The sequence below is a fragment of the Oryctolagus cuniculus genome, chromosome 6 (genome assembly GCF_051225735.1).
Source record: "Oryctolagus cuniculus isolate XC-2025 breed Fujian yellow rabbit chromosome 6, ASM5122573v1, whole genome shotgun sequence".
Classification (NCBI taxonomy): Eukaryota; Metazoa; Chordata; class Mammalia; order Lagomorpha; family Leporidae; genus Oryctolagus; species Oryctolagus cuniculus.
The window spans coordinates 79,490,479-79,515,784 of NC_142872.1; the positions used below are offsets into that span (position 1 = coordinate 79,490,479).

At 40.2% G+C, this 25,306-nt stretch overlaps 1 protein-coding gene across 4 annotated transcripts in view; it reads right to left on the minus strand.

The window, feature by feature from the left end:
* The window catches only part of LYPLA1 (lysophospholipase 1), a 32,733-nt gene continuing 7,427 nt past the window's right edge, over nucleotides 1-25,306 (minus strand). Inside the window, exons 4-9 of one of the 4 annotated variants that reach the window (XM_051843290.3) lie at nucleotides 23,759-23,806; nucleotides 20,234-20,304; nucleotides 15,503-15,576; nucleotides 12,339-12,440; nucleotides 10,883-11,059; nucleotides 1-233 (exon numbers count right to left, since the gene is read on the minus strand). In XM_051843290.3, the coding sequence (XP_051699250.2) occupies nucleotides 45-233; nucleotides 10,883-11,059; nucleotides 12,339-12,440; nucleotides 15,503-15,576; nucleotides 20,234-20,304; nucleotides 23,759-23,806 (661 nt within the window). In that variant the 3' untranslated portion in view covers nucleotides 1-44. 4 annotated transcript variants of the gene reach the window in all.

A 25,306-nucleotide genomic window follows, 5' to 3' on the forward strand; every position in this document is an offset into this window, starting at 1 on the left:
TTTTTTTTTTTTTTTTTTTAAGATTTTTTTTATTTGAGACAGAGTTACAGAAAGAAGGAAAGACAGAGAGAAAGGTCTTCCATCCGCTGGTTCACTCCCAAAAGAGCCACAACTTCCAGAGCTGAGCCAATCTGAAACCAGGAGCCAGGAGCTTCTTCCAGGTCTCCCACATGGGTGCAGGGACTCAAGCACTTGGACCATCTTCTACTGCTTCCCCAGGCAATAGCAGACAGCTGGATTGGAAGAGGAGCAGTTGAGCCCATGTGGGATGCTGGCACCACAGGCAGAGCCTTAGCCTACTATGCCTCAGCACCGGCCTCTTTTCTCAAGTTTTGAAAAATTCAATTTTATCATCATGTATTGCTTCTTTCCTATTCCATTCTTTTTGCAATTTCCATTAAACTTTACAATGGCCCTCTTAATTCTATTTTTCTATTCTCTTACCACCTTCTTCTGTTTGCTGGGCTGCCTTTGAAGTTTTTAAGAGCTATCTTCCAATTCCCTTGTGTCTAATACTGTTTAACTCATCCACTTGAATCTTTTTGTGGGTCATATGTTATCATGATTGGAAATCTGAAGAATGAGTTAAGATGTTTCATTTTGGGAAGATGATAAAGATCTGGAGTTGGATGGTGGCAATGGTTGCACAACAATTTGAATGTACTTAATGCCTCTGAACTGTAAGCTTAAAAATGGTTAGAATGGTACATATTATGGTATGACTATTCTAACCAAATAAAAAATATGAACAATGTATACCAAAAGCAAGCTTGCTTCTTCCCTCTCTTGCCCTCACATACCTCATTTCTTCCACATTCATGCTCTGTAGATACTTTTTAAAATTTATGAGAATGGTAGACAGAGAACTCCCATCCATCAGCTCACTACTCCAAATGACCACAATGGCTGAGACTGGGAGCCAGAAATACAGTCCTTGGGAATCCTGAGTGGAAGGAATCCAGTTCCTTGAGTCATCACCATTGCCTTTCATTGCATTGGCAGGAAACTTGAGTCAGGAGCCAGAACCCAGGTACTCTAATGTGGAATACAGATGTCTTAAGTGCTAGGCTAAATGCCAGTTTTGAAAACCATGTTTATTAAATTCTTCCATATCCTTTTAGCGCTTAAAAAATACAAATTCTAGACAAGTCAAATGTATGTTCTACTTCTTCCACCCCTTTTGGTTTTTACATTATTTTTCTTCTGATAATGTATCCCAATTTTTTTCTAAATACATTGCATCCTTTCTTGCAGCTGTGTAGAAGTTCACTGAGAGTTTAGCAGATCCATTTTACTTAACATTCAGTTTAAAATATTTTGCCACTTCTCTATTCAGATTTTTGAGTGAATATTTTTCACTTGTAAAAACTTTTAAGGCTGCATTTTTATACTGGCATTCCTTTGTACTTATTCTTTTGTCTTTAACATTCTCATACTCCATCTAAAAACTATTTCTTAAAAGTTTCTGGAACTTAGCCAAGGCTGGGCAAGGCCTAAGTCAGGAGCTTCATCCTGTACTCCATATGAGTGACGGGCCATCTTCTGATGCTTTCCCAGGGGCATTAGCAGGGAGCTATTCAGAAGTAGAGCAGTGAGGACTCGAACTGGCGCCCATATGAGATGCTGACATTACAGGTGCCAGCTTAAGACATTAAGCCACAACACTGGCCTCAAGCTCCCTTTAAGAGGATTAAATATTTTTAGTCTCAAATTTTACATTTTGAAAGTGTCACTTTCCATAAAGTATTTGTTTTTCCCTCTACGGCAGATCCAGAAAGTTTCTTTATGTTAAGTGATTAACTTATGTGTTGCCAACCCATATTATTATAAATTTAAAAATCTAAGTGCAGAAGACAAGCTCTTGGTTAAAAAATCTCAAGGGAAGATCCCTGATCCAATCCACAGCCCAGGTCAACATAAGCTTCCTTCCACTTCCCACGGTTAGGAGCCATATTTTATTTTATTTATTTATTTATTTATTTAAGATTTATTTGAAAGGCAGTTACAGAGAGGGAGAGAGACAGAGGTCTTCCACCTGCTAGCTTATTTCCCAAATGGCCAGGGCTGGACCAAGCTGAAGCCAGGGGCCTGGAACTCCATTCAAGTCTTCCACAGGGGTGACAGGGGCCCAAGTACTTGGCCATCATCCACTGCTTTCCCAGGCACAGTAGTAGGGAGCTGGATTGGAAGCAGTACAGCCGGGACTTGAACTGGTGCTCATATGGGATGCTGCTGCTGCAGACGGCAGCTTAACTTGCTGTACCAGAACACTGGCCCCAACAGATTCATTTCTAGTTTACCTGTGTGTGACCTTTAAAAGGATTCTGGCTTTATAATGGTGAATTATTTCCACACCTTACCTCATTCATCTGAACCCCAAGTTAAGTGCATTACGTGGGTTTTTAGTTTCCTTTTAGTTGTCTCTGGGTGCTGGAGATTTCCTTATGATTAGAAAGTCAGCTATTTTACCCAGCAATTCTAGGTGTTTTATATTATATGAAATATATAGGGTTTAAAACACTTAAATTACTTCTCCAAGGCACTAAGCAAGGTGATAAAGACCATGGATCAGGCACATCAATTCCAATCCTGGCTCTTCTGATACTGCCTTGAATATATTAAGGATTTAACAGATTACATATTACTTTTTAGTAATTTCTACAAAATAAAATGGTACTTGTTACGAGAGTGGCAAATATGTCATTTGTGTACTTATAATTGTTTTTTTTTTTTTTTAATTTATTTGAAAGGTAGAGCTGCAGAGGAGAGACAGAGTGAGACAGAGATCTTCCATTCAATGGTTCACTCCCCAAATGGACACCATGGCCAGGGCTGGGCCAGTCCAAAGCCAGGAGCAAGGAGCTTCATCTGGGTCTCCCACTTGGGTGCAGGGGCTCAAATACTCAGGCCATCTGCTGCTGCTCTCCCAGGCACACTAGCAGGCAGCTGGATAAGAAGTAGAGCAGCTGGGACTTGAACTGATGCCCACATAGGATGCCAGCATTGCAGGCAAAGGCTTAATCTGCTATGCCACAATGCTGGCCCCATATTTGTATACTTTTAAAAAGTAGCAGTAAGATTGATTGCAATAGTAGGCAAACTTCTCTCTCTCTCACACACACACACACACCCTTCTTGTTATCTTGGTGGACAGATACTAACAGCATCAAGCCCTTCACATCTAATGATGAACACAATATATATATATGTATATTTTGACAGGCAGAGTTAGACAGTGAGAGAGAGAGAGAGACAGAGAGAAAGGTCTTCCTTTCTGTTGGTTCTCCCCCCAAATGGTCGCTACGGCCTGCACACTGTGCCCATCCGAAGCCAGGAGCCAGGTGCTTCCTCCTGGTCTCCCATGTGGATGCAGGGCCCAAGCACCGGGCCACAGCAGGAAGCTGGACTGGAAGAGGGGCAACCGGGACAGAATCCGGCGCCCCAACTGGGACTAAAACCCGGGGTGCCGGAACCACAATTGGAGGATTAGCCAAATGAGCCGTGGCGCTGGCCCACAATATTTTTTAAAAGGATGAGGAAATAAAAGAGCATCCCATAAAATAAGGTGCTGCTATGGAGGATAAATCCAGAGTTGAAGTTAGAGACAATGTTTTTTGGTAAAGAATTCTCTTACCATTCTGATCACGCAAAAATCGAACAGAGAATAAAAGGTAAGCTGGTTACTTTTAAGTATTCAAAAGCAGAAATGGAAAGGCTGATTAACAGAACAGAAAAGATTCATGTATTGGAAAAAACTAGAAGTCAATGATGAAATACAAGGAGAAAAACTCTTGTTATAACTGATTTATGAGAGTGACTTTAAAATCCAAGTGAATATTATGTGAAAGGAAAAGACAAAAAAATTGTCCAATAAAACACACACTGAAAAACAAAATTATGTTTTTGGCAGATTAAAACTGAGTAATAACATTATTTCTCTTGACTGGTTCCATTCCAAGCCAACTACACCATCATGAAAGCTTCTCTCTGAATGTTTGTTTTTATGATTACTTTGATATTTTCTGTATAGTCATTTATTCCATAGTAATGGTCACAGAAAAGTCAGAATTAAATTTTATTTCACATTGATAGAAACTGTGGAAAACATTTACATTTTCCCACATTACAGCATAACATTTCAACGGAATATTTCTTGCCATAAATAAGATTTTGCTGACTTATATAACTGAAACAACAGTTTATATTCTTTAAGGTAAAGCAAAATTACTCAGTAAATGATTGTTTAAAGTTTTTAAATCCAGACATAAACATATGGCTTCATTATTAACATCCTATATAGTCCATTACTAAATTATTTTCATTACCAATTAGCACCCATTTATAAAGATGCATTCTTAACATTGTTTGGTCAGTTGAAATACAGCAGAAAAATTAACACAGTTCAGAAATACCAAGCATTCATTTTTGCTACATATTAAACTGTGCAGTAAATATACCACAGTACATGGTTCTGATTAGTGTTTATTACTCATAAACTTGTTTTCAATAATTTTTTTCAGTAATCTTGAAATTTTGATTATTTAAAATCAAATGATTGCTGTTTTTATGTCAGTACAGAAAACTAATCATTAAAAATCATTTGACTAAATGAAAACTTAAAATAAGTTCATTGACAGAAAAAAACAACTTTTTCTAATGGACTGCTTGTTTCCTACAGTAGCTGGTTTGAAACAAATATACAGAAAACAAACTATGCTACCAGGAGATGAAATAATTTCAGAAATTAGTTTTTAAGATTGTTCTTAACTATTTCAGAAAATACTACAATATGACCTAATTATTCTTTCACTTACATACAGAAAAATAAAAACACAGAATGATTTGTTACCTGGATTGAAGACTGTATTCTAATCACTGACCAGGTCTAAGTTTACACTAATGTACAGTTGTTTGAAATAAGTTATACAGAAAGTTTTATGTAACGGTTGTTTTCTTTTAAAGTGTAAATAGATTTTCAATACCATAGGTATGTGACTCAGAATATCAAATTACAGCATTATTGACAGTAGATTCTATGGCAGGAAAGCAGTATTTGGTCTGCTATAAAGGAAAATCAAGAAAGAATACTTTTTTTCTTGAGGGGAGAAAAGAATATTAAACAGAAATGACATCAGGGAAAAGTCTGGTCCCCAAAATAAAAAGGGCCATTATTTGAAGAGAACAATATTACTCTTTACTGACACTTAAAAGCATTATTCCTATTATTAGGAATAATGTAATACCTTCTCCTTCCTATGTATTACAATCATTACATATGAGTGCATATATAAAAATATCAGACAGTGCATGGTGACTAAGCAACTTCGGAATAAATCCACAGACTAAGTCACAGCATGCAAAAATCTTATATCTTAACTGCTCATTCATATCTGCATAAATTTTCCTTAAGCATACTGTTAATTCTCAAATCATGTAATAAAAAATCTGACTGAAGTATTTTATTATTTTGCTAAGTTACAGTTAAGAAAAAGAAGCTAGCTGCTTCACCTATATTAATACCAGTATATTGTGGATCATATTTTACAAATACACGTATAGAAACTGAAATATCATATATTTCCTATGAGGAGACATTATTTAGTCAGTGTCATTGGCGTGTAATTGCAAAACATTTTAACACTTGCAAACATTAGAAGTTTCAAGACTGGGCACAGGGAAAAGTTTATGCTCTACTACAATGATGCTGGTGTACTTCTACACAAGGCCTCTTAATGACATCAATCAATTGGAGGTAGGAGTTTATCAATGAATTGCTTGACATCCATCATTTCCTGTTTGGAATAAAGTAGTTTAATAAACAATTATTAATCAGAAGTTAAATTCCCACTACAGTGCCATTAAGTACATTTGTAGTGTGCATAGGTAACACAAAACCCATGTTTTTGTAATTACATTTAATTAAAGAGAAATGTGGCTCTAATAGAAATTTCAGGATATTTCCTAAGATTATTAACATTGTTGTACATTGAAATGATAGCTCCAGAGCCAGCACCATGGCATCTGCATCCCATTTGGAATCCGGTTCAAGGTTCGCTGTTCCACTTCCAATCTGGCACCTTGCTAATGGCCTGAGAAAACCCAATGGCCCAGGTGCTTGGGCTCCTGCCACCCACGTGAGACCCAGGTGAAGCTCCTAGATGTGGCCTGGCTCAGCCTTGGCTGTTGCAGCCACTTGGGAAGTGAACCAGCAGATGCAGGATCGATCTCTGTCTCTCCCTCTCTAGACTCTCAAATAAATAAATCTTTTTTTTTAAAAAAAAGAGTAAATATTTTGATGTAAAAAATCTGAAAATTCATTCATATTCTTTTCATCATATACATTTTCCATAAGCTTTTTCTAAATAAATGATTTTATTTATTTTATTAGAAAGGCAGTTACAAAGAGAAATGGGGAGAGAAATCTTCCACCTACTGGGCTGGGCCAGGACAAAGCCAGGACCTGGGTGACAGGAGCCCAAGCACTTGGGCCATCTTCCACTGCTTTCCCAGGTGCAATAGCAGAGAGCTGGAAAAGTGGGCAGCTAAGACACAAACCAGTGCTCATATGAGGTGCCGGAGTCACAGATGGTGGTTTAACCTGCTGTACAACACCTGCTCCTCTGCATGCTTTCTGAATACTCTCATGCATGCATGGATTTCAAAAATTTTTTGCACCAAAATCAATTTATTTTTAAGTTCCATTTTCCATGGACTTTTTGAAGTACTTTCATATTATCTAGTTCCATGAAAATGGTCTTTATTTTCCTATACTTGAACAAAATACAACATTAAGGAGCAAGGAGATTTAGCGGTGACAAGACCTACACCGAGGATGTCAGTGCACAATTACTGACACCTAAGTATCAGTGAAAATGCGTGGCTTTTACTATTCAATCATCATTAGAATGAAATGTCAAATGCATAGCATAAGCTATCTTGTGCCTTTCAGAAGGAATTACATACAACCAGCCACTGGAAAGACAGTATATACCAAAGATAGCCCTGCAAAGATATGAACATGAATATACCAAAGATTTCTTACAGAAGGAATTTCTTGCACTTGGCTCACAGTTTTCTAACCTCTCTCAAACTCCCTTCTGGCTATCAGCTCTTGTATTTCAAGGCTTTTTCTTCACAGTTTCATAACTTAGCAATACAAAGAGCCTTCAACCTTATAGTCAATCAACAAAGAGCCACACATGAATATGTTCTATTTTACAACACCCTGAAGTCCTCCAAGTACCCTGGGATACCCTCTTCTCCTGTCCTACCTATTCCTACTTCCTGCTCTTGCTCATTCAGTTCAGTGATGTCAATGTGACTGCACAAGGATTTGCCTACTAGGTAAGTTCAGGGAACCTGTGATGCAAAATTCCTGAGGAAGAAAACTGCTCCAGATTCTCAGTCACCTATGGATACTTGGGATGCCAGCACATTCCTCCCTTTTCTGGACTCATATCACCCTAGGACACCAGCCCCCTCCTTGTCTTTCTATATAAGTCATATCACTATTCATTTTCTCTGGCCCTAAAGCAAACTGATTTAATCAGGCTGAGCAGTTGTAAGCCTGTTAAAATTGATCGTCTCATTGCCTGGCATTCAACTTTTATTCTAGGCTTTTTCAAGCCCCAAATCCACCCAGAACTCATTACTTTTTTTAAAAAAATTTATTTATTTATTTGGAATGCAGAATTACAGGGTAGAGACAGAGTGAGAAAGATCTTCCATTTGCATCTGCTGGTTCACACCCAAAATGGCCACAATATCCAGGGCTGAGCCAGGGCGAAACCAGGAGCCCAGAAGCTTCTTCCAGGTCTCCCATGTGGGTGTAGGGGCCCAAGGACTTGAGCCATCCTCTGATGTTTTCCTAGCTGCATTAGCAGGGAGCTGGATGGGAAGTGGAGCAGCCAAGATTAGAACTGGCACCCATATGGAATGCCATCTCCACAGGCCATGGGTTTACAACTTGTTCATTTTTATCAAGTGACCATCTGTCCCACTTTACTGAAAGGATAAAAAGTACCTAATATGAGTTTCCAAGTACTCACTCCTCTGACAACCCCTTTATGTTCATCTGTCCCCTTCTATCTAGCCATCTAGCACTACCCACCTCAGAACTTAATTCTACATACTAATTGAGCCCGCTAAGATTTCCCCTTAGCAATTTTCTTCTGTTTATCCCACATTCTTCCTTCCTCTTCCCACTCACAAATCTTTCTCACATCTCATTAAAAGAGATGTCTTGCTCTTCTATTTTCCAAAACCTTTTTTAAAACATCCCACATTGGAGTACCTGGGTTCCACACACAGCTTGGCTCCTGTCTCAGCTACCTGCTGATGCAGACCCTTCAAGGTAGTAGGTGATGGCTCAAGTAATTAGCTTGAGTGGCAGACCTGGAATGAGTTCCAGCCTAGCCATTGTGGACATTTGAGGAGTAGCCAGCAGATGGGAGCACTCTGTCTCAGCCTCTCAAATACATATGCAATTTTTTTAAGTGCCTTTACTTTCTCATCTCCCTATTCAACAATACTCTAAAGTTTGGCTCCACTTGCCCCAAACATCCCAGGTCACAGGTAAATTAACATTGGATAGCTTCTTCCTGGACATTTCTCCTTAACCCTTCTCTGAAACATGAGACACTGCTCCCTTCCACTCTTCCCATACTCTGAACACCTACCTCCTTTTCTCTTTGCCTACACTGAAATGTATTCTTAGGGGCCAGCATTGTGGTGCAGCAGTTTCAGCCACTGCTTGCAGCATAAGCATGCTCGCATCAGAGCACTAGCTCAAGTCCTGGCTGCTCCTCTGCTGCTTCTCCTTGAAGAGGAGCAGCCGGGACTAGAACCGGTGCCCATATGGGATGCTGCTGCTTCAGGCCAGGGCTTTAACCCACTGTACCACAGCACTGGCCCCAAGATGCTCTGCTTCTGAGCCAGCTCCCTGACAATGCAGCTGGGATGGCATTGGAAGATGGCCCAAATACCTGAGCCCCTGCTACCCATGTGGGAGACCTGGATAGAATTCTTGTGTCCTAGCTTTGGCCTGGCCCAGAACTGGCTGTTACAGCCATTTGGGGAATGAACCAGCAAATGGAAGACATCTCTATCTTTGTCCCTCTGTCTCTATTATGCAGCCTTTCAAATACATAAACAAATAACTAAATCCTAATCAATAAATATTTCTCTCAAAAGTGCTATCCCTCAGCACTTTTTCTCATGATGTTCTCCCATGACACATTTTCATGATCAATGATATCGGTAATTATTTCAAATCTCTATTTCCTGGATGAAGCTTCACACAGGTATTCTTAACATCCTATTTTGATATAATGGGGTACATCATTCTCAATATATTCATCAACCTATATATTGTCTCCTCATTACTCTAAAACTGTTCCTTGCACCTACTTTATGATGACATCTTCTTAATCATTTTAGGTAGGAATCTGAGGCCTCTTTGATACTTCTTTCCTACCCCAACAGAATTAATCTGTAAATCCCACTGGATTTTACCTCACCTGCTTCCAGAACAGAGATAATATCCCATTTCACTATGATCAAAAACATCAATGCCTTCCTTCCCTGCTGCCTAGAGAACAAATTCCAGCTCAGCACAACATAAAAGCCCCCTTTCTTCTGTCCTGTGACACCCAGCTTTTCATAAGACCACAGCCAAACTGGGCAGCTTGCTTTTCCTGTCCCACAGTCCCTTCCCTGCACTTGCTATCCATTTCCCACCCATTCTTCAAAATCTAGCTATTTCATCATGATCTCAGTGCCTCCTAAGAGAATAATCTCTTCTCAGTTTCTCAAGGTATTAAAAAAATTTATAATATAGCTCACTAAACATTTTGTTTTCTACACAATTACTTAGGTATGTGCATCTTTCTCCCCTGTTAAATTATCTCTTTCATATTCTAATAAAAGGTAATGCTTATTGTTTGTCTTTGAATTATGCTTAAGACTTATATATAACAACCAGTAAATATATGTTCAATTAAACTGAATAAACTTTCATCTAATGAACTAAGATGAATATATTAATTAACTCCTCTAAGTTCCCAAGTAGGCAAATGTTATTAATTTTAAAAATAGTGCATGCAGGGGCTGGAGTTGTATGACACAGTGGGTTAAGCCCCGCTTATGATGCTAGCATCCCATATGTGTGCCAGTTCAGGTCCCAGCTGCTCCATTTCTGATCCAGCTTCCTATTAATGCACCTGGGAAAGCAGCACAAGATGGCTCAAGTGCTTAGGCTCCTGCACCCATGTGAGAGACCCAGAGGAGTTCCTGCCTCTTGGCTTTAGCCTGGCCCAGCTCTGGCCATTGCAGCCATCTGAGGAGAAAACAAGTGGATGGAAGATCTCTTTCTTTCTCTCTCTGAAACTTTCCCTTTCTTTCTTTTTTTACTTATTTATTTATTTATTTATTTATTTTTTAACAGGCAGAGTGGACAGTGAGAGAGAGAGACAGAGAGAAAGGTCTTCCTTTGCCGTTGGTTCACCCTCCAATGGCCGCCACGGCCGGCGCGCTGCGGCCGGTGCACCGCGCTGATCCGATGGCAGGAGCCAGGAGCCAGGTGCTTTTCCTGGTCTCCCGTGGGGTGCAGGGCCCAAGCACCTGGGCCATCCTCCACTGCACTCCCTGGCCACAGCAGAGAGCTGGCCTGGAAGAGGGGCAACCGGGACAGAATCCGGCGCCCCAACCGGGACTAGAACCCGGTGTTCCGGCGCTGCTAGGCGGAGGATTAGCCTAGTGAGCCGCGGCGCTGGCCCTGAAACTTTCCCTTTCAAATAATTAAATAAGTGTTTAAAAAGAAAAGGAAAAAAATATACGGAAGAAGCTGCATCTATGGCTCTGATCACTGCTTCTAGATACTCACCTGCTGACATGAACTGTGCATCATGCCTTCATAGGTCTTAAAGGTTACATTGGCTGGATTTACCAATGTTTTTAGTTTTTCCACAGTAAGAGAACCAAACATTAGTGGAACTAAAGGGTCACAATCTCCATGGCACTGGAGAATAGAAATATCTCTATTAGCACCACTGATAGGACCCTGCGAAAAACAAAACAAAATAACATTATTTATTCAAATGTATAGCACTTATCCCAGACAAATGAAACTGTAAATAGTTCTAAATATTGTGTGTAGGAACACACAATATGTTATCATAGGCTGAGTATCCCTAATCTGGAAATCCAAAATGCTCCCAAATCTCAAAGTCATACTTTAGATTTCAGGTTTTCAGATGAGGGATGCTCATCTGAAAAGTCTGTGCAGATACTCCAAAGTCCAATAAACTCTGAAATCTGAAATATTTCTGGTTTCCAAGCATTTTAAATTTAAGGATATTCAATCTGCATTTACATAATATTTGGCCAAGGAAATAGTGATGATACCAAGCCCGATGTAAAAATCAGTTTGAAAATAATGCCCATGTCTCCCACATGTAATATACTGCTTCAATATTGAATATTTATAGAAATTATATTCTATGGCAAAATTCTGCTATCCAACACTAAACAGATTGAACATTCAAAAATATTTCTGTGTATTAAACAAGCCCTAATTTCCATATATATCCTAAGATATATCAAACTCTTCAAATATAAGATTTATGACAATAGTTTCTTACTGTAGTCTATATATTCCACAGTAAAGACAGAATAGTACACAGAGAAATTTTAGTAACACATCACCAAAGTCTAAGAAGATTCTTTAATAAAAAGAATGACTGATGTATTATGGACATTGGGTGGTAATGATGTTCCAATATAGGTTCATCAACTGTAACAAATGTACTACTGTAGTATGAGAGAGGCTGTGTGTGTGTGTGTGTGTGGTGACAGGGGTATATGGAAATTCTCTACTTCCCCTCAATTTTGCTGTGAACTTAAAACTGCTCTAAAAAGTATAGTCTAGGGTGGGTATTTGGCATAGTGTAAAGATAATCATGCCCCACATCACAGTGCCTGGGTCAGATACCTGTCTCTGGCTCCTGACTCCAGCTTCCTGTTAATGTAGACCCTGGGAGGTAGTGGTGATAAAATTCAACTACTAGATTTCTGCCACTCAAAGGGAGGCCTGGATGGAGTTCCTGACTCCTGCCTTGGCCCAGCCCTGACTATCACTAACATTTGGGGAGTGAACCAGCAGGTGGGAGTTCTCTTTTTCTTCTCCCTTTTTCCCTGCCTCCCACTCTGCTTCTTAGGTAAATTTTGTTTAAAAGTAAAGTTTATTAATTAAAAAAAAAAATGAAGGATGACCCTTTCTCCAACATTATCTGCAAACTCTTACTTAGCCCAGTAATCTCATGTTGCATTAACTACTGTACCTGTGGAAATGAAGCCCGAAGTGGAAGCCAGCAACTGAGTGCAGTGACCCCTGCCAGTTTCTGCTGTGTGGTAAGAGCAGTATATAAAGATAAAGCTCCTCCCTGGAAAAACAAGCAGGAAAAGTTAATGAACACAAGCATACAAGCAGCAACTTCAAAGATTTGCATTAACATTGCCCATAAAAAATCATATCACACAAATGGTGGAAATACATACAGACCTCATTGTGTCCTAGGGAATACATTTCTCTACACAAAGAGAACTTACTATTGGATCAGGCAAGACATAGTGAATAGCATAGTAAACTTACAATGTGCCATAAGAATATTCTAGGGGCTAGCATTGTGATATAGTGGGTTAAGGTACCACCTGTGATGCCAGCATCCCACATGGGCACACATTCTAGTCCTAAGCTGCTCTTACTTCTGATCCAACTCCCTGCTAATGCACCTGAAAAACAGCAGAAAATGGCCCAAAGTGGTTGGGCCCCTGCCTCCTACACAGGAGACCCAGATGAAGTTCCTGGCTTCAGCCTGGCCCAGTCCTGGCCACTGTGGCCATTTGGGGAATGAACCAGCAGATGGAATATCTTTCTCTCCTTCTCTCTCTGTAACTCTGCCTTTCAAATAAATAAATAAATAAATTTTAAAAAAGGGAAAGATTTTATAATAATTTTCTCCTCTGAAAAGTCTTAGGTATAAAATCAAGTCCCAAATTGGTATTATGTTTTAAAATAAGGATTCAGGGTAATTAGGACTATTAGGACTGTGTAGAATATCTGCCCACCCAACTCATATCACCTTGTATCCTAGGAAATGCATCCCTGTCAGCCATCTGGATGCAATTCTTGACTGTATCAGTGGATCACTGTGCCACATGGGGATATGAGATTGTTTCTTATCCCAGATAGGATGTTCTATCTCCCAGAACTGTGCGACTGGGATTCAGTGACTGGCAGGTTGTCTCTTTGAATGACTGAACTGTAACATGTCAGCTTAAGGGCTAAAAAAGCTATAGGCTACAGAAGCTGAGATGCCAACACCTGATGGAGAGGCAAATGAACAGAGAGGAAGAAGGATGGAGAGGAAGTCCTGATGGATTTCCAAGTTCTGGCAACTTCCTGAGACAGTGCTTCTTTTTCATCCTTATCCCTGATATGTATGCCACAGACTCCTAGCTCACCCCTTCTGGCTTAATATACTAAGAGTTGGTTCCTATACTATGTAATTAATGACTCTCAAATACAGACTCTTATGTATACTTCCCATTTGGAATCAAACATTCATATCCCTACATTTACATCAAAATGCACATGACAATGCACATTATCTGAATTTCAGCAAACACCAAATTAATAATACCTTCTTACTGTATATTAATATCTTTCTATTGAAGTCTATTTTTTAAATGATTCCAGAATTCTGAAATTTCCCTAATTAAATTATATGAACACCAAGTTGATGATTCAGAAGATTTACAGATTAGAAGCTATAACATTCTGGGGATGGGTTCCATGGAGACAGGTGAGAAGTAGAATAAAGATGTGCAGTCAATGTGAGGAAACAGTGTCTGCAAAGAAAGTATAGAAGGGAGGAGAAAAGAACAGAATGGAAAAAAGATGCTGAAAGTAAACATCACATATTTATGTCTAAAACCTATCTTAAATGACAAATAAGAGAATAAATTTTCTTTAGTCTCCTAGCTTACTGTTCTTAGTAATGATCTTAGAACAGGGGACTTACACCTGTGTTATTACAGCACTATTTAATGAAAAGAGTACACTGTGGTGCTAATTTAGAAACTTTTTTTTTTTTTTTTTTTTTTTTTTTTTTTTTTTTTTTAGATAGGCAGAGTGGATAGTGAGAGAGAGAGAGAGAGAAAGGTCTTCCTTTTTGCCGTTGGTTCACCCTCTGATGGCCGCCAGAGCTGGCACGCTGCAGCCGGCGCACCGTGCTGATCCGAAGGAAGGAACCAGGTGCCTCTCCTGGTCTCCCATGGGGTGCAGGGCCCAAGCACTTGGGCCATCCTCCACTGCCTTCCCGGGCCACAGCAGAGAGCTGGCCTGGAAGAGGGGCAACCGGGAAAGAATTTGGTGCCCCGACCGGGACTAGAACCCGGTGTGCCAGCGCCACTAGGTGGAGGATTAGCCTATTGAGCCACGGTGCCGGCCAACTAATTTAGAAACAACCACATTGTTTTGGTTTATTTTTATTTTTTAAGGATTTTATTTATTTATTTATTTGAGGGGTAGAGTTACAGAGGGAGAGACAGAAAGAAAGAAGGTTTTCTATCCACTGGTTCACTCCCCAAATGGCCACAATGGTGGAGCTGGGCTGATCTGAAGCTAGGAGCCAGGAGCTTTTTCCAGGTCTCCCACATGGGTGTAGGGGCCTAAGCACTTGGGCCATCCTTTACTGCTTTCCCAGGCCACAGCAGAGAGCTGGATCAGAAGAGGAGCAGCTGGGACTAGAGCCAGCACCCATATGGAACACCAGTACTCTGGGCAGAGGTTTGGCTTACTATGCCACTGCACCAGCCCCTTGTTTTGGTTATTTTAAGAAAATACATTCCAGGTTACCCTTCATCTTTTTCCTGATTTTTTTAAAAAAGATTTATTTATTGATTTAAAAGGCAGAGTTACAGAGAGAAGGGGAGAGAGACAGACAGACAGTCCTTCCATCCACTGTTTAACTTCCCAAATGGCCACATGGCCATGGCTGGGCCAAGGCTGAAGCCAGGAATTTCATCTGGGTCTCCCACATGGATAACAGGGGCCCAAGTACTTGAGCCATTTTCTGCTGCTTTTCTGCGTGCAATAGTAGAGAGCTGGATCGGAAGCAGAGCAGCCAGGGCTTGAACCAGTGACCATAAGGGATGCTGGCATTGCAAGCAATAGCTTAACCTGCTATACTGGCCCCTACTTAATTGATTTTGAAGGGAAAAGTGAAGACTACTGCTAAAAAAGTCTCACAACTAGAAGAGCAGAAGTGTGTACACAACAGAAATTAATTAGCTTCAGGTCAAACTAAATTCAGCAGTAAAGGTTAAGTATATCAGTCAAGAATGACATTTTCAAAAAGGACTCATCCATAGAAAAGGGATTGAAACAAAATTTCTAGGTAAATATGCTGATGGTGCTGACATACCATACACATGTTCTTACCTGAGAAAATCCTCCCAAAATAATTCTGTTAGAAGGAATGCCATTCTTCACCTCTTGATCTATCAAAGCCTTTACTAAAAACAACCAGAAAGTTAATCACTAATACTTTCTATTTTTTTTAAAGCTTTTATTTAATGAATGCAAATTTCATAGGTACAACTTTAGGAATATAGTGGTTCTTCCCCTTACACCCACCCCTCCTATCCCCTATTCCCTCTCCCATCCCATTCTTCATTAAAATTCATTTTTAATTAACTTTATATACAGAAGACCAACTCTATACTAAGTAAAGATTTCAACAGTTTGCACACACACACACACACAACGTAAAAAATGCTGTTTGAGAACAAGTTTTACAGTTAAATCTCATAGTACAACTCGTTAAGGACAGAGGTCCTAAATGGGGAGTAAGTGCACAGTGACTTCTGTTGTTAATTTAACAATTAACACTCCTATTTATGATGTCAGTGATCACCCGAGGTTCTTGTCATGAGCTGCCAAGACTATGGAAGCCTTTTGTGACCACAGACTCCATCAGTATTTAGACAAGGCCATAGCAAAGTGGAAGTTCTCTCCTCCTTTCAGAGAAAAGTACATCCTTCTTCGACGGCCCCTTCTTCTTACTCGGAGATCCTTCATGTAGGGTATTTTTTGCCACAGAATCACTGATACTTTCAAAGTTAAGTCCATTGATACAATTTAAAATAGGAAAACAATAATAGAAAATTACAAAGTATATTCAAGGTAGAAATGAGTGAAAAATTCAAAGCACTCCATTAAAATACAAAACAAGAAAACACTTTCATTATGAAGTGTTTCAGATTCTATAGGTGCAGCATAAACTAAATCTTCAAAAGTTTCTTGTTATGTACATTGTAACAGTTCTTTCATTAAGAAATGGGTATTCTTCATGAATAAGTCTGTTCCTAGACATTTTGTTTCTTTCTTCTCAATGAACTTAGGCATTTGTTCCTAGAAGTTGTAGTTTTTATTGTATGTAGTTAGGTAGATGACACAATTTGTGATATACTATTTAAAACCGTTCTATTAAAAATATCACCGCACTGACTTCTTTTTCTATAGCCAATAAATGATGGGAGAGAAACATCAAATTAATACTTCTTTTTCTAAAAGATACTTTTACATATATCATACAAGTAGAACAGCTGATGAGTCCTAGGATTGTCGTTATCATTATCATCCTGTGTTTTTGGAATAACCATTCCTTTTTCAAATTTGTCTGATTTATTTTTTACATATATACAGAAATTGCTTTTGAATTAAAATTTACAACTTTTTTTATTAAAAACACAAAAATGCTTTTACTGTAACACTACCAAAAAAGGTGCCCAAATTAAAAAGTAGTTTTTGTTCTATACAAAGTTTAGTCCTTAGAATTATTAAGAATTAAGGAGCACTTCAACTAGGTAATGGGACAGTAAATTAAGAGACAAAGAAAGAAGGCTTAAGAAATAAAAGCATTATTAAAGGAAAGTATAAAGGATTTATTTGCAAAGCCTACAAATTTCCAGTTGGGAATAAGATGTAGAATCAGACCAGCTATCAGGCGGGTGGCTGCTGGGGTTTTGGGGGAGTGTTAGCTGCCAGCTAGCCAGCAAACTATTGGGACTATTTCCCCCCAAAGCATTACTCCCTCTGATTACACCACCTCGCTGAGCTAAAGATACTTCAAAAGCTACAATAACAGGAGCCAACTATGGAGTACTGAGTTCTAATTTCAAACACCTTTTACCTAAGGGCAGGGGCACTAAGTACTCAAAAACCTAACCTGAGCACCCTCTTTTTTGTTCAACAGCATATTCTCTTCTCTTGGTCTTCTTTCTTAATATTTAATTTATTCAAAAGGCGAAGACACACAAAAAATGAGAGATAGAGATATCTTCCATCTGTTGATTCCCTCCCCAGGTGGCTGCAATGGCCAGGGCTGGGCCAGCCAAAACCAGGGATCTGGAACTCCATGTGAGTCTTCCATGTGGGTGCATAGGACCAGGGACTTGGGCCACCCTCTGCAACTTTCACAGGCAGATTAGCAGGGAGCTGGATTGAAGTGCAGCAGGTGGGACAGGAACCAGTGTCCATTATGGGATGCCAGTGTCTCGGGCAGCAACTTAACCCAATATGCCACAATGGCAACCTCTCCCTTGATCTACTCTTTCTGAGCTCTGAGTCTGAGTGTAAGCCTAAATCTCTCCAATAATTCATCATTTTGGAGAAAAGGAATGGCGAGTATTCATAAACCATGTTTATTATTAAGATAGGACATTTCATTCTATAACTCACAAGGCCTGCTTGTCTTCTCCACAGGGCTCAGCTCCTCCCTAATGTCCACAGTGTCTAACACACATTTCTATACCCAATGATAGTACCTATATTATCTTTAGACAAAAGCCTAGCTTTAGGATTCTAGCTTCTATTTGTTTTCTATTGTTTTTGGTGATCCAAAAAGTCAGCATGTGTAGTTTGACATTTCCAAATATTCAATGTGTTTTCAATGTATTTTCCCCATTTCTTTTTTCTTGTTTTTTTTGACAGGCAGAGTGGACAGTGAGAGAGAGAGACAGAGAGAAAGGTCTTCCTTTGCCGTTAGTTCACCCTCCAATGGCCGCCGCGCTGTGGCTGGCGCACCACACTGATCCGATGGCAGGAGCCACGTACTTCTCCTGGTCTCCCATGGGGTGCAAGGCCCAAGCACTTGGGCCATCCTCCACTGCACTCCCTGGCCACAGCAGAGAGCTGGCCTGGAAGAGGGGCAACCGGGACAGAATCCGGCGCCCCAACCGGGACTAGAACCCGGTATGCTGGCACCGCAAGGCGGAGGATTAGCCTAGTGAGCTGCGGCGCCGGCCATATTTTCCCCATTTCTAAGATCTTAATAGTTATTTAAAAAAATTTAAAAGAACTTACTATAAGTTTTTGGTTTCTAATCTATTTTGGAAAATTTCAAACACATTTGAAAGTGGAAAGGGCAGTGTAATAAGTCCCCATGTGGCTATTACCTCAATTTTGCATCTGTCAATACTCAGTCAGGCTATCATACCACCTGGGTTTTTCTTACATCAACCTAAGTCATCCTATTGTACTATTTGTATTTTTTTTTTTTTTTTGACAGGCAGAGTAGACAGTGAGAGAGAGACAGAAAGGTCTTCCTTTTGCCGTTGGTTCACCCTCCAATGGCCACCGCAGCCGGCATACCGTGCCGATCCGAAAGCAGGAGCCAGGTGCTTTTCCTGGTCTCCCATGGGGAGCAGGGCCCAAGCACTTGGGCCATCCTCCACTGCACTCCCTGGCCACAGCAGAGAGCTGGCCTGGAAGAGGGGCAACCGGGACAGAATCCGGCGCCCCAACTGGGACTAGAACCCAGTGTGCCGGTGCCGCTAGGTGGAGGATTAGCCTAGTGAGCCGCGGCACCTGCCCTATTTGTATTTCAGAACATACATGTCCAAGTAAAAGAAAAGGATACTTCTATGCATGTTTTTTATTTATTTATTTTTTTGACAGGCAGAGTGGATAGTGAGATAAGTGCTGGTTAAGGTCCAGACTGCTCCTCTTCCAATCCAGCTCTCTGCCATGTCCTGGGAAAGCAGTAGAAGATGGTCCAAGTCCTTGGGCCCCTGCATCTGCATGGGAGACCCGGAAGAAGCTCCTGGCTTCGGACTGGCATAGCACGGGCCATTGCGGACAACTGGGGAGTGAACCATCAGATGGAAGATACCTCTCTCTCTCTCTCCTCTCTGTGTAACTCTGACTTTCAAATAAAATAAATAAATAAAAAAGACAGCACTTAGGATGCCTGCATCCCAAATCAGAGTGCCAAAGTTTGAGTCCTGACTTTGCTTCTGATTCCAGTTTCCTGTAATGTGCACCCCAAGAGGCAGCAAGTGATGGCTCAAATACTTGGGTACCTGCCACATATATGGGAGACCTAGATTGAGTTCTAGGCTCCTGACTTCAGCTTTTCCCAGCCCCAACTCTTTCCAGCATTTGGGGAATGAATTGGAGGATGAAAGTTCAGTCTCTGTGTTTGTGTCTCTGCCTTTCAAATAAAATGAAAAACAAAACAAAACAAAACAAAACAAAACAAAACAAAAAACCAGAACAACAATGATAAAAAAATCCCTGCACAGTTAATATTCTTTGTATTTTTACCAACAAAACAAACCAACCATAGTCATAAAGGATAATGGAATAACAACCATGGCACAGGCTTTTGAGATTCTTAAAGCAGAACTACATACATCATTGAGGTGTTAAATGGGGTGATTTATAATAAACACTGAGAAAGTAGCCAAGTGATCAATCAGTAGTATCTAGTATTACCACACTAATATTAATTTTCATAGCAGCTTCACTGTTTATTATCTTTACAGCACTGTATTAATTATGCCATTAAGTTTCCTTACTAAAGATAATTAGCCCAAATATTATACACTCTGCTATTCTCCACTTGCCTATGTAAATCAAACCAAAATTACTATATCTGATGGAGCTGAAGCTTGATAAATGCCACTAATCCTCAGTCACTTCACTTCCATTGACCCCAGTAGTCAAGTGAGTCCACATGGACATCATGGTAAACAAGTGCCCAAGAGTTCACAAAGGAAGCACTGCCTCCTGAGGCCAGGTAACTGTGTAATACATAATCAGCATCAAATAACAACTGAATCTACTAAATAAGGGTGGTTTGTTTTCATAAAAATAATCTGTCCTTACCGTTTTCTGCTGCCTGTTTAATTCCAGGTTCATCCTCCTGTGAATCTGGTGAAAGTCCAATAATATCAAACCTGGAAAAAGGGCAAAATCTTAAAGAACCAATTGATTCTAAGAAAAGCTCTTCTTGGTAAGCATGTTTTACTTAACTCACAGTAGTCTCAACAAAACAGACAAACCATAGGGTTTCTCTAAAACACGAAATTCAGTTTAAAATGTCTACAGAGCCCAAACAATTAAACATACAAATATGATATTCTATATGCTCCTTTTACTCCAAATAGATACAGATTCAATGTGAAAAAGTCCCCAAGACACTAATTTTAGGGTAAGAACAGCCTAAGAAATTACCTAGTCCAATTTCATATATAAGCAGGTATCTCAACCTGCAATCCAGAAAAGTTTACAATAAATTCTGCCAATCCCTCCTCTTCTAGTGCATCTTAAGTCAGTCCAATGGGATTTTTTTTGGAAATACTTATTTATTTATCTGAAAGGCAGAGTTACAGAGAGAGAGGGAGAGAGAGAAAGAGAGATGTTTCATCTACTGGTTCTCCCCAAGTAGCAACAATGGCTGGGACTTGGCTGGGCCAAAGACAGGGAGCAGTATCCTGGTCTGCTATGTTGGTGCAGGGGCTTAAACACTTGAGCCATCTTCTCCTGCTTCCCAAGGTACATTAGCAGAGAGCTGGATCAGAAGTAAGGCAGCTGGGACTCAAACTGGCACTCATATGGAATCCTGGTATCACAGGCTGCAGCTTAACTCACTACTCCACAACATTAGCTCTGAATGGAATTTTTAAAAATTGATTTGAAAGTCAGAATTACAGAAAGAGAGGAAGAGACACAGAGAGATCTTCTATCCACTGGTTCACTCCCCAGATGGCCACAATGGCTGGGGCTGTGCCAGGCTGAAGCCAGGAGCTGGGAGCGTCTTACAGGTCTCCCATGTGGGTGGCAGGGCCCAAGTATTTGGGCCATCTTCTGCTGCTTTCCCAGGGGCATCAGCTGGGAGCTGGATTGGAAATGGAGCAGCGGGGACTGGAACCAGCATCCACATGGGATGCTGGCATCACAGCAGCAGCTTAACCTACTATGCCACAATATTGGCCCAATGAATGGAATGTTTTTATCATGTTACTATTGGATGTACTAAGAATGTACTTCAAAAAGTGTGTGGAAAACTGGAATTTAAGAGTGAGTATTGTGGTTCAGCAGGTTAAGCTTCTTCTTAGGACAACCACATCCCATATCAGAGTGCCTCAGATTCTTGTTTCTGCTTCTTATGAGCTTCCTACTAACATGAACCAAAGAAAGCAGCATATGACGGCCAAAGTACTTGGGTTCCTGCCATCACATGTGGAAGAACCAAATGGAGTTCCTGGGTACTGGCTTTGGCCTAACCCAGCCCTGGGTATTACAGGCATTTGGGAAGTGAACCAGAGGATAGAAGAATGGTCTTTGCCTTTCAAATAAACAAAAGCAAAAAAAATTTTAAATAAAAGATGCTTATTTTGTTGCAGAAAACTGAAATCCATGTATTGTTTTTTCAAATACAAAGCGTTCCATGAACTTTTTGAAGGCCCCTCATAAGCATGAATTTCAAAGCTTTTTATACCAAAATAAACTTAGCTTTTTATTCTTTTTTCCAAAAACTTTCTGATGTATCTTCTTGCCTCATTTCTACTGAACAAATAGATATTTATACTGATTCCTATCCATAATCTGCAGAACTTGTTCATCATGCATTATGGACACTTCAACCAGAGACCAGGGAAGCCTCCCTTTGGCTCTTTCTATGTCTCTTTCAGGTTATATGCTTACATGTGCACTCCAGCAACATTAGATTGTCATTTTCATCCTAGAATGGGAATTTTGCCAGATATGGAAGAAGAAAGAACCACAGCTTAGGTAAATAGAACCTTGTAAAAGTTGCCAAGAAATCTAAAGTAGATAAAAAAACGAAATGCAAGGATGGGTTGGAGATAGGTGGGACAAGTAGAGGGGACAAGAAGATCCAGACTGAAGGTCCTGACAAGGTCTCAGAACACGGTATAGATACAGGGAAGTAAGCTCAGAGGATACACACAATCAGTATTCTCAACAGGTTTCAATTAAGAGGCCTTAAAAATGGGAAAGTTCCAGATGACATGACCTCAAGAAGGACGGTAGATGATTCATGTTGAGAGAAGAAAAATGTCCCTGAGGGAAAAAGGAGGCCAAAGAAGTAGCAAGTTGGTCAAGGTTATGGATGGACAACTTATATTGAAACCTGTAACCACACAAAGAATAAAATAGTAGCAGGAGCTATAGTCGAAAGGTAACTATCAATGAGGTATGAAAGTCATCATTTTTTTTCAAAGATTTATTTATTTATTAAAAAGGTAGAGTGACAGAGAGAAGGAGAGAGATCTTCCATCCACTGGTTCACTCCACAAATGGCCACAACAACCAGGGATAGGTACAAGTCAGTAGCCTAGATCTCCATGCATATCTCCCATGTGGGTAGCAGGGGCCCAAGAACTAGACTCCCAGGTGTACTAGCAGGGAGCTAAATCAGAAGTGAAGCAGCCAGGACTTGAACTGGCAATCCAACATGGAATGTCAGTATTCCAAGTGATGGCTTAAACCACTTACAATGCTGGCTCGAAAGTCATCATTTTTTGAAAGACCTGATAGAAGTCTCATGGCACATCAGGGAGTAATCACAGGCTGAACGTGGAAGAGGAATGGGAAGTTGACCCTACTTCTTGGCTGTTAATGCAAGAATATCTTGAGAAGGCTGAAAGGGAAGCAGTTTCCTTAAATGCTAGTCAGCTCTCTAGGAAGCCAAGCAAGAAGTTGTTAGAATGAAGAGGCTGTGGCTTAACCAAAGTGTGTACCACATGGGAGCATTCAAATGCTTACTAAAATGAAGAAAGGTTTATCAAGCAACAGATTTTTTTTCTTTAAAGATTATTTATTTACTATTTGAAAGGCAGAGTTACAAGAGAGAGGATCCTAGAGACAAAGACAGAGACAGAGAGAGAGATATCTTCCATCTACTGGTTCACTCTCCAAATGACTGCAATAGCCAGGGATGGACCAGGTCTAAGCCATGACCCTGGAACTCTACCCAGGTCTCCTATGTGAGTGGCAGAGCCCGATCACTTGGGCAATCTTCTGTTGCTTTCCCAGGTACATTAGCAGGGAGCTGGATCAGAAGTGGAGAAGCCAAGACTTGAACCCATATGGGATGCTGGCATACCAGGCGGCAGTTTAACCTGCTGTACCACAATGCCGGCCCCATAAGCAATAGGATAGATTTTCCCACAATATTTCAATTCATGCATTCTCTCCAGCTTTTCTACTTGTTTGGACAGTTCCTTAAATTTATCTCCAAGTCTAAAGTATAAAAATGTAAATAAGTTTAAATTTAAATTATGGCACTTTGCAATTCAAAAATAGCTAATTTAAAATTGCTGTGTATGCAACAGCACTTCTCGTAATACTAAAATGTTCTTGTTGAAAAAGGAAATTCTTACTTACCAAGAAGGCATAGCCATGTTCATATTTAATGTAACAGGCATAACGGGCCTATGTGGGAAAGAAAAACAACAAGAAAGTAAGAATGCAAAGCTTAAAATTTGACAAATTTCACTAACAATGAATAATTACTTAAGGTTCACACAAAATCATATGCTATGTTTTGAACATCTAAGCTGTTTTACAATGTTCACATCTGAACAAATCTGTTCTCCATGCCTTTGGATGTGTCCTGAAGACAATGCAACAGCTGTGAAGGACTGAGCTTGACAAATCCAAAAATTTCCCTTTCAAAATACCACTACTTGGCCGGCGCCGCGGCTTACTAGGCTAATCCTCTGCGTTGCGGTGCCAGCACACTGGGTTCTAGTCCCGGTCAGGGCGCCAGATTCTGTCCCGGTTGCCCCTCTTCCAGGCCAGCTCTCTGCTGTGGCCAGGGAGTGCAGTGGAGGATGGCCCAAGTACTTGGGCCCTGCACCCCATGGGAGACCAGGATAAGTACCTGGCTCCTGCCATCGGATCAGCGCGGTGCGCCGGCTGCAGCGCACCAGCCGTGGCAGCCATTGGAGGGCGAACCAATGGCAAAAGGAAGACCTTTCTCTCTCTCTCTCTCTCTCTCATTGTCCACTCTGCCTGTCAAAAAAAAAAAAAAAAAAAAAAAAAAAAACTACTTAATAATTAATCATTTTAAATTCTCAATCATGAGAAGGGAAACTGGCAACCAAGACAGTTGGAAGTGTGCAAAATACCAGACTCTGGTAAGAGGCTAAAGACATGAGCACAGATATGATCTCATACGCTCAGATCACACTTCTTATTTTCTAGTTCTCTGCTATGTATCTGCTTGATTAAGAAGCCCCTAAATAAGTAAGGAAATATAAGATTTGTCAAAGTGTCTACTGCATCCAATTCAAGTCTGGGGTGAAAGCTATGCTGGATAATCTGAATTAAGCTAAGTACAAAAGGAAAGAAAAAAAAATATATAATATCTATACCTTACCACTATCTTCCTGGTGCATGGAACAAGTCTACCTTAAAGGTTACAATACCATTTACAAATTTATTTGAGAACACGAACTTCCGTACACCGGGAAATAGCCTTAAAGTAATTCAATCTTGAGTAAATAAGAATATAGCATAAATTCCAACATAATCAAGAATCCTGCCTCTTGCATAAGCAGAATCATACAGGACACAGCCACCACAGCTATGGTGCTCAACTGCAGCCTATAGAAGACAGGTCCTTTATTTCAGGATAAAAAGGAAGAAGGTTTTATTACCAAATCTTCTCAGATACAGTTCTTCCCATTCCCTTTTCATTTCCATGTATCTATCTCAATACTATTGCTACTACCTTCTTAACTTACTAGCATGCACCTGAACCCTTTAGTCTTCTTCCTGGCTTTTGCTTCTGAGCAACTTTTTTACCTAAATTCACCAGTCTTAATGGTTTTCTGAGGTTGCTCAAAATTTACTAGCTTTTTTGATCCACATTTTCAGAGCCAGAATTCAAAACCAAATCCGTCAAGATTCCAAAGCCTGTATCTTTTC